Source organism: Phasianus colchicus, chromosome 1, assembly GCF_987193195.1.
Source record: "Phasianus colchicus chromosome 1, bPhaCol1.hap1.1, whole genome shotgun sequence".
NCBI lineage: Eukaryota > Metazoa > Chordata > Aves > Galliformes > Phasianidae > Phasianus > Phasianus colchicus.
In genome coordinates, this window is record NC_143436.1 from 194,926,335 (window position 1) to 194,945,162 (window position 18,828).

Consider the following 18,828-nt stretch of genomic DNA (forward strand, 5'->3'; position numbering starts at 1 on the left):
GGAAAGCAGAACTGAGCTTGCAAACGGTGCTGCTGCAACTGTGCTCATGTGAACTACAGAATTTTAGAGGTCATGGGGAAGATGGGTGGATGGTTGGACAAGATGACCTTAGTGGTCTTCTCCAACATGATTCTAAGGTTCTATAAGTGGAGAAAAACAGGTGGCAAAAGATGACATCAGCTCTATACTCACCCATGAAAAAGTGACGCTTACTCATGGGTACTATTTCTAATTTATCCAATAAAAGGATAAGAAAAATTTAAAAAGATGAGTGTCCAAAGTGTTATGAGGATGAAATCCTGGAACCATGCTCTATGGCAAAAGCCTTAAGGAGACGTTTTTTTTTTTTTATTTTGAGCAGAGGATGACTAGAATGTGAGCTAATTATGGTGTGCAAATGCCTATGGGGAGGAGATATTTATTGTGTTCCTGGCTTTTTGTTTCTTAGGCAAAAGCAGGGTGAGATCAAATTGCAGGAAGCTGAAGCCAACACACTAGACATGAGGTGGATATTTTTAATGTTGATGGTAATTAACAGTTGGAATAACAGAGATGGGAACTTGACAGATCCTCCAAAGCTGGGGCTTTTAATTAAGGCTCGGAGGACGTGAAAAAAAAAAAAAAAAAAGCTGAAGCATTGCTATGCTGCTCTCCCTCCGTTTTCTCTATAATCAGTGGAGATGGAGATTTTTCTGCAGGGAGTGTGGTAACAGAAGCCAAGCATTCCCCATTTCTGTCTGCTGGCTGCAGAGGGTTCCAGTGAGATCAGCTTTATTCATCAGGACCCTCAGGGATAAGTGGTTACAAAATGCATTTTATTTCCAGCATGCTTGGCCAGGCTGCTTCCAGGAGAGCAGAGCGAGAGATTAGAGCACCCTCTTCTGCTCTGAACATTTAAAGCAAAGTGAGACAGCTGCAGCTCAGCCTTCCCATGGGAAGTACTATGGATGCATAAATACATACAGCTCCCACTCACTTCAATGAACACAGAAGCATTGGGAATCTGATGGTATACAAATAGCAGCACGGCAGAGAAACACTGCATGATGTGGGTGTATGCAGCAGTGATGAGTTTAAGATGTGGGAAAAAAGCAAGGTTTGGAGGCATAGGTAGGATCTTCTAACAATAATTCCAGACAGACAGATTGACTTATTAACATTTTTTAATTATTCTTTTTTTTTTTTTTTTTTTTTTTTTTTGCCTCAGCTGTGTGATTATTGATACAGGCTGCCCAGGGTGGTGGTGGGGTCACCGTACCTGGAGGTGTTCAAGAACCATGGAGATGTGGCATTGAGGGACATAATTACTGGGAGTTGTGGGATGGGTTGGGGTTGGACTTGGTGATCTTAGGGGGCTTTTCCAACCTTACTGATTCTGTGATTCTGTGTAGAGCTAGCAGGGTTAAATCCAGCTCTGGGTATCCTAAGCATGGGATGGACAGGGCAGAGCTATTGGAGGTAACCAGCTTCTTATAGAGGATGGCCTCCTGTCACTGGCATTATTTCGTTGCACGAGGGTCTGCTCTTTCACTGGCAAGCAAAAGGCAGAAGGGAGAAAGGGATAGAGGTTTCAGCCCACTTGGCTATGGAAAAATATTAATTGTTAAGAGTGTAGGTATACTAATAAAAAGACCTACATGTCAACTAATTTTCAATCTTTCATTGTTAGATGCCTAACTCAAAACATTTTTTGTTTCAACATAGGATGTTCTAGTACTATAAACATCCCCTAGAAGTGAGCCTGTGATGCTACAGCAGGAGACTTTGAAACTGCTGACCCTGAATTGAATTCACTGGTGCAAGGCCACTGTCAGTACAAAAATAGAGACAACAGTGAATATGCTATATATCATAGAATCATAGACTGGCTTGGGTTGGAAGGGATTTCAAGGATCATCAAACTCCAACCCCTCCTACCACAGGCAGGGCTGTCAACCTCCATATCTAATATTAGACCAGGCTGCCCAGGACCTCATCCAACCTGGCCTTGAACACCTCTTTTGATTTGGAAGGCACCATTAAAGGTCATCTCAGAAGAGGTATACTTGTATATACGTATACATGTAAATTAAACTTTTATGTTCAAAAGTTGCACAATTTGTATAATTTCATTCTTTGATCAAAATCTGGTGTGCAAGCTTGATTTGCTGGTTCCATACTAAGCAGCATCCTGAGTCCAGGCTTAAAGTTTACATGCCTTTTAAGCATTTTCCAAATATGAAGCACTTTGGTAATTCCTGATAACTGTCTTGAGCTGCACCAATCATCACTGCAGCAACTTTCTTAGAACTTTCCTGAATCAGTGCAAGGAAGTGAATGAGCAGAAGGAAATGAATGGAGAAAGACGCTCTGCCCACTGCAGCTGAGTGACTTTGTGGCTTCCCACAATCATTAGTCATAAAGGGAGACTGAACACATACTGAGGAGATGTATGTAATTTATATGGCTTACTTGAAGTACTGCTGAAGGGTTGTGTTAAAAATGGCTCCTTCTAGACAAAGTGCTGGTCCTATAACCTCAGCTAAATTATTGTAAGGGGCTCTGTACTGTAGCTAGGGCAGGTGTGGCAATGTTCAATGTCTCTCCAGTTTGATAGTTTCATTGTCAGGTCCACTGAGGAAGGAATGAGTCTGCAGGGCGTTACTGAAGGGAGCTGCAGGGAGAATCCTGTAAGGTCTGAGAAATAATCAGTAATCTTTTGCTGCGAATGTAAAAAGCTCTGTGTGTGTCAAAGCAAACAAAAAACATGAAACTGTAAAACATCAGTAGTATGGTGGAGCCCAAAAGCAAATATTCTGCTTAACCCAGACCTGAAATAGCTCTTAGCTCTGCTGCTTTTGGGGCACAAGCAGAGCTATCACTGCTGTGATGCACAGAGGCTCAGCTGTTCTGCAAGGGGCAGATCTCAGGAACTAATCCCACTAATCCAAGGGCAGAGCTTTAAGATGCCATCCCTACAATTGCTGAGTTAGATATAAGTAAGTCTTTGCACAGAGACTGTTCGGAGGGAGGCAGCTTGGGAGTTCTCTTCACTGAGGGCCAAAGATCTTGAGATGATGAATCTGAAGTCATGAAACCATGGAGGAGAAGCATGTTCCTGACCAAACGAGGCACAGGAAACTATTGACACCACATGGAGCATCCAAGCAGAAGTGTCCCATGCAAACCACAAGCTGAAGAAGGTGAGCACCCAAGCACATTTACAAGGAAGACTGGCCACACATTACCTCTCCCTGGGGCAGGAATCATGCCCAAGGAGAGCCATCACCACCAGTAAGAAGCTGCTCTGCTCCTTGGTGGCTCTTTCTGGAGACCTCTCCCCATAGGGGACCTGCAGATGTATTTATAGCATGTTCTGCACTGCGGTGCACTGCATTGCATCTCTTGGAGGCTGGGGATCCTGGATAAAAATACTTCTTCAGTAATGAACAGGTAGGCTGGTAAGGGACAAGCTGCTTTTAGAGCACAAAGCTGTTTGGCTCAGCAAATTTTCTAAGCCCTGGGATGACACTGTCAATGGTTGATGGAGGAACTGTTGTGGGTTTCAGATTTCTGTGCCTGAACAGGAAAGGTAAGGTTTTTATTCCCAACAAACATACAGCTCTGCATCTTTAACCAAGAATATTTTATGCCAGAAGTCAACAAAAGGCTTTTGCCATGGCAGTTGTTCAGCATTTTTATCTACATCAAATCATAGCTCTACTTTTCCCTTGTTCTGTGATTACTTGTTGATGCCTCTTTCATTTTGCCAAGACTCTGGCAAGTGAGACAGGTTTGTCCTTGAAAATCTTTTTTCAGAAGTTTTTAATATCTTATGCATGTGTATATACATCTATAAGTACATGCATATATGGATCAGTACATGTGTGTATGTATTTAAGTATGTGGGCCCTAGCATATGTTCAAAACTCACTGAGTATTTGGGATTGGCAAAAGGTGCTGGCTCAGTGCACTTCACCTTCATGTGTTCTTACCTGTGTGTTTATCTGTGTGATTTGGGACATCCTTCCAAATGGGAAGGATACCTGGGTTGTGTTTTCTGCTGCAAGCAGAGTCTCTCTTCACTGTCTCATTTCAAAATATATACCAAAACATTTTAAAACGTTTTTATTAAGTGTGCAGTTCAGGGCTATGGGAAGTTAAATTGATAATTTATGTATGATTATCTGTGTGGTACACTGGCTTTTTGGGTGCTTGTCCATGGGTTTATGCGGGTTCTTAGCACCTCACACTCTTGCACCTTGAGAATTGTTGAGTAATTTGGACTGATTCAGCTGTATCTACATGCACTGAAGAAACCCATATGCAGGAAAGCAAATGTATTCCGCTTTTCTTCCAGCAGCTGGTATTGCACTGCTTGGCTTCCTCCAGTTTAAGTTTCCCCAGTTATAAAACAATGCCATTTCTCCTACTGCGTTCTAACAGCTTGCTCTGGGGGCTGTCACAGCACACTGAATTGCATCACATCAATAATAAGAATCGAATGAAGGCATTTTTCCATGCTGTCTGGTGGGTACTGTTGGGAATAACCATACTTACCTCCCCAGCACACTGCTTTGTTTTTAAAATTGGACTGCTTGGACCCTGGAACTGTGATCCCTTCTTTTCCAAAGCCTTCCCCCATGCTGCTGCCAGGTTAGCAGTAGAACGAATAAGCAAAGACCCTTCAATAGATCTTGGCCAGAGGTTGGATTACGTGGTCCTGCAAGAAGAGTGTGAGACATCAAGAGCTTTGGTAAGATTCATTGACTTTGGAAAGACTTCCTCAGCTTTCATAGGCCCTTTGAACCCTGGCTTCTGTGAGGAGGCTACATATTTAGTGGAAAACTGGAATAAAGCCATCTTCTCATGGATGTGCATCAACTACAAACTGGATTCTACCACCCACCACCCTGCGTTTGCCAGAACCCTGCCTTCTCCAACCCGAGTTTTGTTTACAATAATGAAATATTTTCAGTTGGCTCATGTTGGCATCATTGCTTCCAATCAGGCAGTTTGGATGGACACATCCAACAAGTTAGCGAGCGCACTCAGGAACCAGGGGCTGCCTGTAGGCATTGTTACATCCATGGGTAAGGGAGAAAAAGGCATCGAAGACACTTGGAACAGGATCAAAAAAGTTAGTGGCATTAAAAGTAAGTATTTCAAGTATAACTCCTTTTTTTTAAAAAAAAAAATTATTGTTATATTTCTTTCTCCACTGTTATCCAGCAAGCATAGCCTAGAGAATGAAATTTTGAGGCCAAGTAGAATTTTATCTAAACTTCGCAGCAGCAGAGCTTCAGGTGAAAGAATGCTGGGCATCTTGTGTTTGATGGGGATAAAGTAAAATGGTCTTCTACACTATCAAACTATGGGTAGTACTTAATATAGATGGATATCTGTGCATGACCCTATCCAGTGTAAAGAGGGGTTTGTAGGAAAGTTTTATATTGTTAATGTTTTTGACTATGGATTATCAAAATCTCATGCTTTGGAAATGCTGTGTCCTTGATACCAGTGTTCACTGAGGTATCAGAGGTGAAATCCAGTGTTATACTCACTACAGCAATAGAAGAGTCCCTGATAGTGTATAACACCTATAGGAAAGAATCATCGTCTCTTGAGAAAAGTGAGTAAAAGTTTTCCTGGGTCAAAGCCCTTTTAGGAACTCTGTAATGCAGCTCCAGTCCTGGTTGTATACCTTTGCAACCAGCTCTGCAAATCCGGATGATGATGCATTTCAGCTAAGATGTTTCAGTTAAGATGGGCAGCAAGGTGCTGTCTAACTTGAAGTGTTATCAGAGTTCAGATCTGTGCTGGAAACCAAACCCACCTTGGATGAGTTAATCTCATCACTCTCACAACACTCTATGTGAGTTAGAGATGATGGATTGCTTTCATAACCATTGGAAGGAGTAAGTTTCACTTCAAAGATGATTCATTTGACCAGTTTAAACTCCCTGAAATAGTATGTGATAAATCTCTGCCTAGACATATCTATTTATTTCCTGAAATTCAGACACCCAGGGGAGAACACAAGTCTCCTCTTTGGTGATCTCCAGAAGTCCATGGACATGGTGCTGGGCACCCTGCTCTGGGTGTCCCTGCTGGGGCAGAGGTTAGACCAGATGGACCCAGAGGTGCCTCCAGCCTCAGTCTCTCTGTTATGCTGTGCTAGAGCCAGCGAGTACTTTGAAAATCCCATTACACAGATAGGTATTTCACCAGACATTGAGACACTGGCACCATGTCATAGAATCAAAGAATCATAGAATGGCCTTGGTTGTAAAGGACCACAATGATCATCTAGTTTCAACCCCCTGCTATCTGCAGGGTTGCCAACCAGCAGCCCAGGCTGCCCAGAGCCACATCCAGCCTGGCCTTGAATGCCTCCAGGGATGGGGCATCCATACCCTCCTTGGGCAACCTGTTCCAATGTGTCCCCTTATCCTATCACTATCCACCCTCATAAACAGCCGTTCCTTCTGTATGACTCCAGGAATGGGTAATGCTCACAGCCTCCTTTGCTAGATGTTGCAGACCTGCAGAGATCAAACAAGTTGAGCATAATTCCCAACTTCTTAGGCTCATTATGTGGGTAGGGGACCATTAGGATACAGAAGTTCAGACAGCTCTTTCACTGGAGGGAGCTATTTAATTTTGAAAAGCCCAAATGGATTAACAACAATGTCTGTGATCCTTATGTTTCAGTTATTCTTCTGTGCATGCATTCTGTGCTCATTGGAGGGGAGGAACAGGCTGCCTTACTCAAAAAAGCACAGGAAATGGGACTAACGGATGGAAGATATGTCTTCATTCCATATGACACTTTACTTTACAGCCTTCCTTACCCAAACAACTCATTCCATGTCCTCGACAATGACAGAAAGCTCCAGGAAGCTTATGATGCTGTGCTGACCATCACACTGGAGTCTGGAAACTGGACATTTTATGATGCTTTCAGGGAAGCTAAAGAAAATGGTGAAATAGCCAGTGAGCTAGAAGATACACAGGTAAATATTCTTTTTCTTGGACTTCAAGGGAATACGGTAATAGAACATATGGGTTAGGCAATAGTAACATAGAAAGGACAGTTGAGAGACAACCCAGATTGTATGAGCTTGTATTTTGAGAAAAATATGGTGAAGGTTGGATGTAACCTGCATTTGCTTTGAAAATATAATTCTATTCATTGACTGGCAGTCAGTTAGTTCAACTGTAGAACCATGACAGGAATTTAAGAGAAAGGATTGTCTCTGAGGCTCTCAGATTAGTTTTACTACATGCTGCCTGCAGTTAACTCAAGATGAAGCGGTATCTCTTGAAGCAGACAAAGTCTGTGGGTATTTTAAGGCACCAGAAGAAGGAGCCCACATGCCTGATAATTTGTGTGAACGCGACAACACAATGGATGCATTTAAATGGAAATGATTCATATCATGGAAATCAATTAATATCATTGCTTCCTCATTCTTCTTACTCTTTGTACGATGAGAGGTAATGGCCTTAAGTTGCACCAAGGAACTTTCAGGTTGAATATTAGAAAAAATTTCTTCTCGGAAAGAGTGGTAACACATTGGCACAGGCTGCCCAGGGAGGTGGTGGAGTCACCATCCCTGCAGGTGTTCCAGAACTGTGGAGATGTGGCAGTGAGGGACATAGTCAGTGGGCATGGTGGGGATGGGTTGGGGTTGGTCTAGGTGATATCACAGGTCTTTACCAACTTAAGTGATTCTATGAATCTAAGGTGAAAGTTATGTTTCTTAACATTTTAGAACAATTATTTCAAAGTCTATCTAAGACAGTCAGATTCTACCTTGTAGACTTCAGAAGGACAATTGGAGAATCTGTCATGCAGGATTCAGCTGTGCTCATCTTCAAATCTCTCTATGATCTTTCAAAAATTGGAAGCAGTTTTAAGGCACAGTTTATCAGATCTGCATGGATGTCTACTTCAGAAGGAGATGGTTCATGCCTTGAAAGCATCCATTTCTTTTCCTTCTTTGTAATAGGAATCCAGGTTAACCATATTGAGTGTAGGATTCTTCACTGCAGGTGAAATACCCAAGTCCTCTAATGTATCCTCCTAGCTATCAGTCTGAGGTTTCATATGTCAAATCTGGAGAACAAAACCAGATGTCAATCCTTGAGTTTACAGCTAAAACAATGTGACATCTTTTGATGCAAATGTCAAATAGAGGATGACAGCACTATATCCTGACCTTAATTTATCCTCTAACTTCAGGTTTCTCCACTCTTCGGGACAATCTATGATGCCATTTACTTCATGGCACTGGCAATAAACAGTGCTCGGAGGAATGGAGCATGGGTCTCAGGAGCTAATATAACAGAGCACACAAGAAACGTCAGTTTCCATGGATTTAGCCACTTTGTAGAGACAGACAGCTGTGGGAAGTGGCTGTGCAACTATGTGGTACTAGACACAGATGGTCATGGGAGCCAGCTCTCCCCAACCCACTTGCTGGACATGTCTTCAGATTCTGTCAAACCCCTAGGAAAGGACATTCACTTTCCAAGTGGAACCCCACCAAAGAAAGACTGCAGCTGTTGGTTTGATCCAGATGTTCTCTGCTCTGGAGGTAAGAAAAAGTAGTATGGTGAAATGGCCCATACCTCTTATTTATTTCATCTTCTCTCTTACTCGGAGCAATTGCCATGTAAATTAGATCTCCTCAAAGAGAAAAGACTAAACCCAAGAAATTCAAGTGAATCTGACTGGTTATTATGCTAACTGTAGTGGCAATCCTATGCAGAGATCCTACTACTGATCTACAAGACTCCCTTATTGTTTTTAAGTCAATAATGCTGTTACCACTCTTGTGTGCTTGGAAGAGTATTCCAGATTTAACAGTCAACATCAATCAATTTGAAAGCAAGTAATGTATGCCAGAATAGCAATCAATATATGCCAGCTGCTCAACCGAGCACTGTGTCCCTGTCCTTCTCAGGGACAAAGTACTAAAAAAATTTGTGTTACGACAGCTTTCTTAGGCTGCGCATCTGCAGATGCTCTCATCATTACCCCTGGCTAACCTCAGCTTCATTATGCAGTTTGGTAAGTGGTGTTAAGGATTAACAGAGCTCACCTTATCGAGAAAAGAAAATAGTCATTAGTCAAAATTAATTGATTTAAAGTAGGCAACAGAAGTGATCACTGAAGACAAGAGCAGAAAAATCTTTCCAGGTTTGCTGGACTGGGTGCTGGCTTTATTTATTGTTTTTAATTTGAGGCATTTTTGAATTAACGGGGAAATAACTCTCAGGGGAGGATACTTAGCCTCCACTTAACATATTTATTTATAATAACATGCATTTACTCCTGCTCTTCTGGGATGTGATTTAGACAAACTCAACCTCTTCTACAGAATATTTCGTTCAGCAGCTGGGAAAAACTTTCCTCTTGGCTCAGCCATAGCTGGTTTAAATCACAGAATCATAGAGTCATAGGGCATCCTGAGTTGGAAGGGACTCATAAGGATCACTGAGTCCAGCTCCTACCAGTGTAACTTCATAGGAATTGGAGATGTACTGATCTTACAGCTGCTGACAAACTACAAAAGAGGCAAATACAGTGCTACCATATGTCTCATTCTACATTGTTTCTTGGAACAGTATAGCAATTCAGATTCTCTTTGCAGTCTACAGAAAAATCCCATTGATTTTTAGATAGATTGGATTCCACATTCACACCTTTCCAAAAGTATAAACCTCAAGGCATTTGTCAGTGAAGTGGTGATTTATTACTGACTGATATTTCAGAGAGCAAATTTTGTGACTGGAATTGAACCCAGGCCCCAGTCTGTCTTACGTATAGTTTTAGGGCTGGAGGAGGTGTGGATGTGAAGCTGCTAATGTGCTAAGAGAGGGAGAGGAGGTCTGGATCATTCCCAGGTGGCTTCTGAAGATCTCTAACGAGGAAACTCCATAATTTCTCTCCATCCCAATGTCAGTGCTCTGGCAACACCTGGCAAAGCAGTCCTGCCCCAGGCCTGAGGGATCCCTCTGGGCCCCACTGAGCAGAGCAAATACAGAAGGGAACATAAACAAACTCCACATTATTCTGACCAGAAAATGGTCTGCCATACAGATTCTCTCTGAAACTGTTACAAGGCCATGAAGAGACATGAGGGGACAGGCAGGTTAGAAGGGCCTGTTGTGACAGGACAAGTGAAATGGTTTCAAACTAAAAGAGGGCAGATTCAGACTGGATATATGGAAGAAGTTTTTTACCGTAAGAGTAGTGAAGCACTAGAACAGGTTGCCCAGATGTCCCATCCCTGGAGACATTCAAAGTCAGGCTGGTCGGGGCTTTGAGCACCTGGTGAGCTGTGGGTGTCCCTGTTCATTGCAGGGGAGTTGGACCAGAAGGCCTTTAAAGATCCCTCTCAATTAAAACAATTCTATGATTCTATAGGCTTTTCATGCCCCTACACTGTAGTACCATTTTGTCCGGGAGGGATTTGACCCTTTATCCAGCAAGAATGACCTTAAGTTGTGCCAGGAAAATTCAGATTGGATATTTGGAAAAAAATTCTTCTCAAAAAGAGTCTTAATGCATTGAAACAGGCTGCCCAGGGAAGTCATGGAATCACTCTCCTTGGAGGTATTCAAGTAATGTGGAGATATGGCACTGAAGGACACGGTTTTGTGGGCATGGTGGGTATGGGCTGAGGTTGGACTTGATCTTGGTCTTTTCCAACCTTAATGATTCTTTGATTCACACATCCCAATCCTCCTGGATCGGAGGCATGTCTATGGCAGCCCGTTTGTCTCCCAGGATAAATGCTTCCTTTCAGGCCTGCCTGGTGGGATCTTCCTCAGCCTCATACTCAAGGTGACCCCTCCTGGAGAAAGCTGGCCTGGTTTTTATTGCATTCTGGCGAGTGAAATTTTGGTCTACACCTGTATACAGTCCTTAAGGTTCAGAAATGGTTATCTAGCATTCACTTTTTATAGTACCTGTATTTCTTCTCAGAGGGAGGTGCATAGGTATAGTTCCAGGCTGAAAGATGAAAGGAAAGTGACTTTTTTGCATGATTACAATCAGGAACTGGAGCCATGGGCTGAAGCAGAAAGTGAGTCCAAATCTGGAAGGAAAATTATTCCAATTTTCATGCAGTTTTCACTGGGAAGTTCCGTGTCTCAGTGCTCCCAAAGTGGGCTGTAATTTAGATGCAAGAGAGACTTAGAGTCATGAACTTTTTATCAACCCAAACTTCTGCATGCTTGTTTGTGTTGAAGGATCTCTGAACACAGACAGGATAAAATAAAAATAAATAGAAGGCAGAAGAGGCAAAGACAGCAAACACTTCCCACTGGAATTGAGCTCATCCGTTCATGTCAGCTTCCCTCAGCACTCTAGCAAAGCAACTCATGAGCAAACTGTCTCCAGTACTTTCTGTCAATGAGCCCATTGAGGAAGAATTCAGCCTTCTCTCCCTTCTCTCTTCTCTCTGAAAAATCCCAGATGGACTGATGGCTCACACTGGCAGTCAGTTTGGTATCACATGATAAAGCTTTTTCAGTGGTTCAGTTCCTGAAGAGAAAAGGGTCAAATGTTCAAAAGTTATGAACTTTGCAGAAGCTGTCTCTAAAGCTGTCTCTAAAGCATATCTCTTCCTTGTGAGTCTGTATTTAATCAATGAAAAACTGGGGCTCCGGATCTGGTATAGAAAAAAAATGCATGTAAGTATATAACTAAAATAGTTTCATGCAGATAAAATCAACATTTGTTTATCCATAAATTAACGACAAATAAGAATTATTTTCTGACATTCCTCTAGGTGAATATTTGACTTTGCAGTCTAATGTTGGCAATTTTAATGCTATTAACTAAATCAAAGAGATTTTCTAATCCATTGATTTATTCTTTTTTTTTTCACCTTTCTTTGCACAGGGATTGAGCCTACAATCATGATGTTGGGAGCAATGCTGGTATTTGCCCTGGTGCTGTGTGCTGTGGGCTTGGCTTATCTCATCAGGTGAGAACAGCAGAACATCTGACCAGTTTTACTTTCTGTGGGAGACTTACACCAGCACTTTGGAGCATGTGTTGAAGGTTTGATTGTGGTCTTTGCTCTCCAGAGAAACATATCTTTGGTTTATTGATTGTGGCTTGAACAGAGTGGGCATTGGTTCTCCAGTCTCAGAAGGAGCCATTTCACACTTAATCCAGCCCAGATTGCTGTCAGCTGCTAGAAGGATTAACTGGATGATAGCTTTGATGCATCAGGAAGATTACAAACACTTTGGAAGTGCAAAGTATGCCACAGGAAAACAATACAATACAATACATACATACAGTAAGAATCTGCCTTGAGAACATCAGGGTGGTGACGGAGTGTGCTGCCATATTAAATGTCTTTTTTCATACTCCAGATCATTCTTCCCTTCTCTTATGCCCTTAATATGATCATGTTTCCTACAAAACACACAGGTTGATTGATCCTTTGTCCTTTTTTCTCTATGTTAAAGATAGGCTACTTCTAGAGAGGATTTGGAGTAATTAATTAGAATACATTTCTATTATCAATCCAATTCATTTCCTATTATGAGATGAAGCCCTGTTTCCTTGGTCACTCACGTTTCGTACATTTTGGTTGGAGCATGAGATTTGCTCTGAAGCAAAAAACCAATCATCAGTTCTGCCAGTTGCATGAATCACGTCCTAACTTTACCTCCAAGGTGGAAATGAGCCAGCATGGACTTGGTGGGTTGCTCCTTGGCTAGGACAGTGTAGCCATAAACCAATGTAGTCTTCCACTCCAAATCCTCCCATGGGGGAATCTGTCTGTCTGTCAGACAGATTGGTGACATCTTCGTGGCACAAGACTGAAATTAGAAGGCGTATATTCAGCAACAGTGCGTTCAACAGAGCAAGGTTCCCATATTATCCCATCCAGCCCTGCCTGGCAGATAATCCCCAGAGACATTTTCTCTTCACCCCTGAATCATCCCTCCAGACCTAGATGATTATAAGGCCACCCAACAAGCACCACCCCAGCAGCTACACTGCCTATGACGCACAGCTGCTTCTAGTTCCTTGGCCACCAGCCTCTGCAATTACATAAATAAAAGGCAATTTTTCTGCCTACTCTATGTCTAAGCTGTTCTGCAAGTACCAGACTGTGCCTGGGAAGGCTTAGTCGTGAGTAAAGATGTATGACCATCTGCAGAGGGAAATAAAATGTCTAGCATGACTCAGACAGTGATTTATGTCAGAGAAGGGCATGTCTGGGACTAAATTTAAACCACAGCATGGACTGAGTGCATAAGGGGGAGCACTGGTCCAAGCTCTGCCAGGGTTCTGCTGCATGACCCTAAATGAGTCACTCCACTCTTTGTGCTTTGCTGTGGGAAGCAGAGTGCTTTCCTCCATGCTTGGGGGAGAGGATGTGAATGATGGAGCAAGGTTTTCAGGAGGACAGCTGAAGGGTACATGAGTGATGAGTTTTTTGTGTGGAGCTGACTTGGGTGGCTTGGAACAAAGCACTTAAAGAAAGGTGATAATAAACAAGCCAAACTGATGTAGATGTATGGATGAACTGTGAACTCCAAAAAGCTGTGCTATTCTAAAATGTCCAGAGTGATGCATGCAATGAGAAAGTAAATCGTTGCTGTCTGTGGATATTTTACAAAATGAATCCTTCCACAATATTGTTAGTAAGAGGAATCCTACTGCCAAGAGGATCAAATATGCTCTTTGGGAATAGTTTTAGTTGTCTTAGCAGATGATCAAATATTTGCTGGAGCATTAACAGAATTCTCTGAACAAAAAAAAAAAAATATGTGATAACAGGAGCAATGGGATGCTTTCCTTCCCTTTCTCTGTAGCTGCTTGACGAATTTTTTACTATCTCATAGACAGTATGTTTTGTGCTCAGTGTTAGACCAGGCCTTCATTGAAAGAGTGGATTCAAAAAAACAGTGTGACTTCAATCTCTTTCCCGGGTCCTTAAAATGTCCATGTGGTGGGTATTAGCATCAGATGAATCCCAGTGAAACTCTGAAATGTTTCATATTGGTTTGTGCAAGCCTGTCTGAACTAGCCCATGATCATACAGTCCTTGCCAGTGTGTCCTTTCTTGCTGTGATCTATTTTGCCTTGTCAATTCTAGAGAAGCTGGGCAAATAGCAGATAATACCTGACAAGTGCATTGCATTTTCTGACTTCTCCGTGGCAATTTTGCAAATCTGGAAGTCTACAAAGGAGTCCAGAGTCTCTCTTGGAAAACAGCAGCATCCTGGGGAGATGCCAGAAGCACATTTGTCCTGTGCTGCACAGTATGCGATAGGCATCCTGTCTGGCTCAGATCCTGCAAGCAGATCTGAATCAGCAGTCTTCTGTTTTATCTAATCACTCATGACGGAGAAGAAAAGCACTGGCTCAGCAATACTGCTTCCAAGACCTTCACGCTGCATTGTCATGCACAGCAAACTGCTCATCCCTTCTAGCCTTTCCTTCCGTCTGTTTCTTTGCCAGACAGATAGGCTGGTCTATTAAAACCTAATATTCTCTCCTGATGGGCAATGAAAAAGAAAATTAAGCAAAACAAAGTATGCACTGCATATACATCCAGTTTACGCTTGAATCATAGAATGGCTTGGGTTGGAAGAGATATCAAAGCCCATCCAGTTCCAACCCCCTGCCACAGACTGCTCCTTCCCACAGCTGCTCCTTGACGTGGGCTCCCCTCTCAGGCAATTCCTTGTTTCAGCATGGAATGCATCCACTCCAGAGCCAAGCACCTCACAGAAAAGGCCATTGGTGGCAGTTTTGCTACCACTTGTCTGCAGATTGTACACTTGTGAGCAGATTGACTCAAACTGTCTATTTGTGATGAGATTCTTTGGAATTATAGCTTCGACAGTCTGTGATTTGTGCAGCCCTCGTTGCTTTAGTGGAAGGATTTCAGCCAAGTCAGGTCATCATGCTCACACCCATGTCCAGCTCTATGCCACCATGCTGCATATTCCCTGTACTGCAATAAGGCCAGATATCCCTGGAGGCATTGAAGACCAGGTTGGATGGGGCCCTGGGAAGCCTGATTTAGCAGATGGCAACTCTGTTCATGGAGGGGGGTTGGAACTTGATGTTTTCTGAGGTCCTTTCTATGATTCTATGATTCAGTATTGCAAATTACTTACCTAGCTAGAAGTCATAACTGTGGCTCTCCAAATCTCCCAGGCATAGCATCCTGAACAGCCAGTTATTCAGGGGTCCTAACAAGATAATATTGACACTGGAGGACCTCATCTTCATTAACCCAGAGCTACACAAAAAGGTAAGTCTGTCCACACATGCAATTGGTCTGGGAGGATACTCAAAGATAGGTTTGCTTATAGTACTTCCATACCCATTTCTCTATGCTTCGTTTCCCCCTTCATGTCGAACACTTTCCCATATGATGAGTGGTTTTGAATTTCAGGTTAGGTGCACCAAAATAAATAAATAAATACATAAAAACCCATTCTAATGTAAAATAGTACCCTTGATTATGTTTATTCTAATAACTGGGGCTTATTATTTGTTCCTAGGGTTGGAAAGTATAGCACTGCTTATATCCACATAGATAAACCACCTTACTACTCAAAACAAAATGTTTGCAACTAAACTACTTACTGGGAATGCCTCCTGGATTGTGTTGGCCGGCTCCTTTCAGCTCTGAGTATTGTTTGGGGGGATGCTATTTGGCACAGGCCAGACCCATGCTGGGGCCATCTCACTGCTTAGGTTGATGGCACAGTTACAGGCCTCTTGTCAGTGCCAAAGGAGAAATTACCCAGTGACTGGCTCAGAATGAAACCTCTCTCCTCACTTCTATCACCTAAAACACTGCTGTAGTGTTTCCAGTTACTATTTATGAGTATTTCAGAGGTGATATGGAGAGTTTGGGAGTGCAGGAAGCCTTACTAGCATGGTGACATGGATGTCCTGGGCAGAGCTGGAGTGGAGGTTTACCTCTAGAGGTGTTAACTGTCTTCCACCTGCTTTCCTTGCATCCAGAGACTAACGTTGGACAGTCTGACTGATGCAAACAGTGTAGCAGCTGAAACCAGAAGCCAGAAATCCACAATCCGCTCTGGTTCCTTGAAAAGCACCGCTGCCACTCATGAAACCTCCAACGTGGCTTTATATGAGGTAGGTATGGACACAGTCAACAATCCACCACTTTGGTTTACTGGGCTGCTTAAGTGGGGAAAGTCTTCAGCCACAGAATTGTAGATGCCAGGATATGGGTGCTGCTGATGGCCCAAGAGGGTGAAATGTCTTCATCTCTGGAGACATTCAAGGTCAATCTAGAGGGGGCTCTGAGCATCTACTTGAGCTGTAGATGTCCCTATCACTGCAGGGAAGTTAGACTAGATGGCTTTAAAGGTCCTTTCCAACTCAAATGATTCTACGATTCTACAGTAAGCTTCTCCCAAGCATGGAGCTACCAGTGTTTGAGGTGACCGTACCCCAACCCACACACTGACTCTTGTAGTTATGTGTGGTTATGTGAAGTACTCAACAGGAAGCACCTCTGTCAATACATAGCATTGCCAAGTCTTGTCTGTATTGAGATGTCACCACCTAAAGGCACTGAGAAGAAGCTTTCTTAGAAGACAGAGCCTTTAAGTGGTGACATCTCTAATAAGGACCTTTCTTGCAAGACACAATCCAAATATTTTATCCACTTTTAAAGACAAGGATCTGGAATTCAAACCTAGGTGTCAATGTTAACTGTTGCTCAGAGACTCGCTCTGTCATTCACCCACCTGTATTGTGGACAGGGAGACTGGGTATGGCTGAAAAAATTTGAGACGGGAGCAATTCACCACCTGCGGCAAAGCTCTACCAGCATCCTGAGGAAGGTAGGGACAGGGGCTGCCTGGGCGTGTGGAGAGAAAGTTGTTTAGGGGAGGGGGTTTTGTAATGGCAGGGAGATTTTATTCTCTTTGTCTCACTTTTATATCTATTGAATCATATTGCATGACTGTCAATAATTCTCGCTTGGTTAAATCTATTGGAGCGTGTAGGATTGCATCTGACAAACATGACCATGGCCAGTAAGTGGCAGTAACCAAACCCCACCCTGGGCCTGATATTTCAGAGCTGGTGCAACACTCAGGTTACAAAAAGTCCTCTAAGTAAAGCTGTCTGCAAAGGCAGAGTGGTTTGGAGGAAATCATCCTTTCCTGTATCAGGGCAGGATAACATACTGGTAACTATTTTATGTGTTGTTTGTTGACTACCTAACAGTGCACAGATACAGTGGGATTTGCTATGCATTTCCAGCTAAGATTCCCTTTAGAAGTTCAGTCATGAAACTTACTGACTAACAAACAAACACATTTGTTTTCCATATTCAAGGCCATTAACTGTTGACAACTACTGTTAACACAGGAGTGGCATTATAGAAACAGCAAATTTACCAGGGCGTTTAGCTGATGTCACCATTGATGGATGATTTTGGGTACTCCAGGCATTGCTTTCCAGATCAATCCTGAGCTGAAGCAAGTCTCCATATGCTGAACTCAATTTACCCCAGCTAAGTCATTCTGTCCTGGTGAGAGGTCCAGGTTGACTAAAGAAAAACAAATTACTATTCAGCTTACTTTTGCCATCTTGCTTTCTTTGTCTTAGTGGTTAGATTAGGATGAGCAAAGATTTAAATAGACAAAAGCAAGTGACAAAATGTTTGTGCCACGGGAGGTTCATGTTGGATGTTTGGAAAAATTTATCCTATGACACAGTGGCAATGCATTGGCACAGGCTGCTCAGGGAGGTGGTGGAGTCACTGCCTTGGAGGTGATCCAGAACCATGGAGATGTGGGACTGAGAGATGTGGTCAGATGATGGGGTTGGGTTGGGGTTGGATTTGGTGGTCTTAGGGGTCTTTCCAACCTTAATGATTCTATGATTCTATGATCCTGGTGTGAAAGGCTGTTTGGAAGCATAGGAATGGTAAGAGCTCATGGTAATTCTAAGCAGATGTCTAGCTGGCTTGGTCTCCTGTGATTCACTGTCTTGTTTCAGATGAAGGATCTACGTCATGAAAATGTGAATCTGTTCCTGGGATTTTTCTCTGACTGTGGCATCTTTGCCATAGTGACAGAGTACTGTTCCCGAGGAAGCCTGGAAGACTTGCTGAGAAATGAAGATATGAAACTGGATTGGATGTTCAAGTCCTCACTCCTGATGGATCTAATTAAAGTAAATCCATTGCTCCTGCTGAAGCCTGATCTGCACGTGATTTTTATATTACCATAGTTATTTAATCCAGGACAGTGGGATTCTCAGATGCAATGCAGGGAAAGCCAATATGAATATAATTATATTTTATACTCTGGTCTTTAATGGAAACCTCTTATTCCTATTTTGTTACCATCTGAGCAGCACAGTTTAGGATGGTAGAATTACATCCACTCAAGGGGATGAGAGGTTAAAACTACCCATCGAGCTGGAACTGATCACCTGGAACAATGAATCTGATGACATAATCCTCCTTCCCAAAGTCCCTCTCTTGACATAAATCAGAAATGTTTCCAACAACCATAGAAATCTCCTGTCATATGATGGCTACACACATTGTCACTTTGCAAGAGCGCTCACTCATTTCCAGATACATCCCATGTGTTTACATCCCATTAAAGTGAGCTAGGGGCCATGGGAAGGTGGTTTGCAGAGGGTTTACTTCCAAAACCATTCATGAACAATGTGATCTTCCTCCTTGAGGATCCTGGGTCATGGCATCCATCTCTTATTGCCTCTGTTGCTTCTCTTGACCTAATAATCATTGAGTATCACTTGCGTCTACCTTCTTAACTTCATCCAAGAGT

At 42.7% G+C, this 18,828-nt stretch overlaps 1 protein-coding gene across 1 annotated transcript in view; it reads left to right on the plus strand.

Moving 5' to 3' along the window:
- The first annotated feature begins 4,233 nt into the window (after positions 1–4,233).
- The window catches only part of GUCY2F (guanylate cyclase 2F, retinal), a 46,001-nt gene continuing 31,406 nt past the window's right edge, over positions 4,234–18,828 (plus strand). Inside the window, exons 1-8 of the mRNA XM_090134151.1 lie at positions 4,234–5,135; positions 6,694–6,995; positions 8,228–8,582; positions 11,900–11,984; positions 15,191–15,287; positions 16,010–16,144; positions 16,780–16,860; positions 18,026–18,202. Of these exons, the coding sequence (XP_089990277.1) occupies positions 4,304–5,135; positions 6,694–6,995; positions 8,228–8,582; positions 11,900–11,984; positions 15,191–15,287; positions 16,010–16,144; positions 16,780–16,860; positions 18,026–18,202 (2,064 nt within the window). The 5' untranslated portion in view covers positions 4,234–4,303. The remainder of the gene's footprint in view (positions 5,136–6,693; positions 6,996–8,227; positions 8,583–11,899; positions 11,985–15,190; positions 15,288–16,009; positions 16,145–16,779; positions 16,861–18,025; positions 18,203–18,828) is intronic.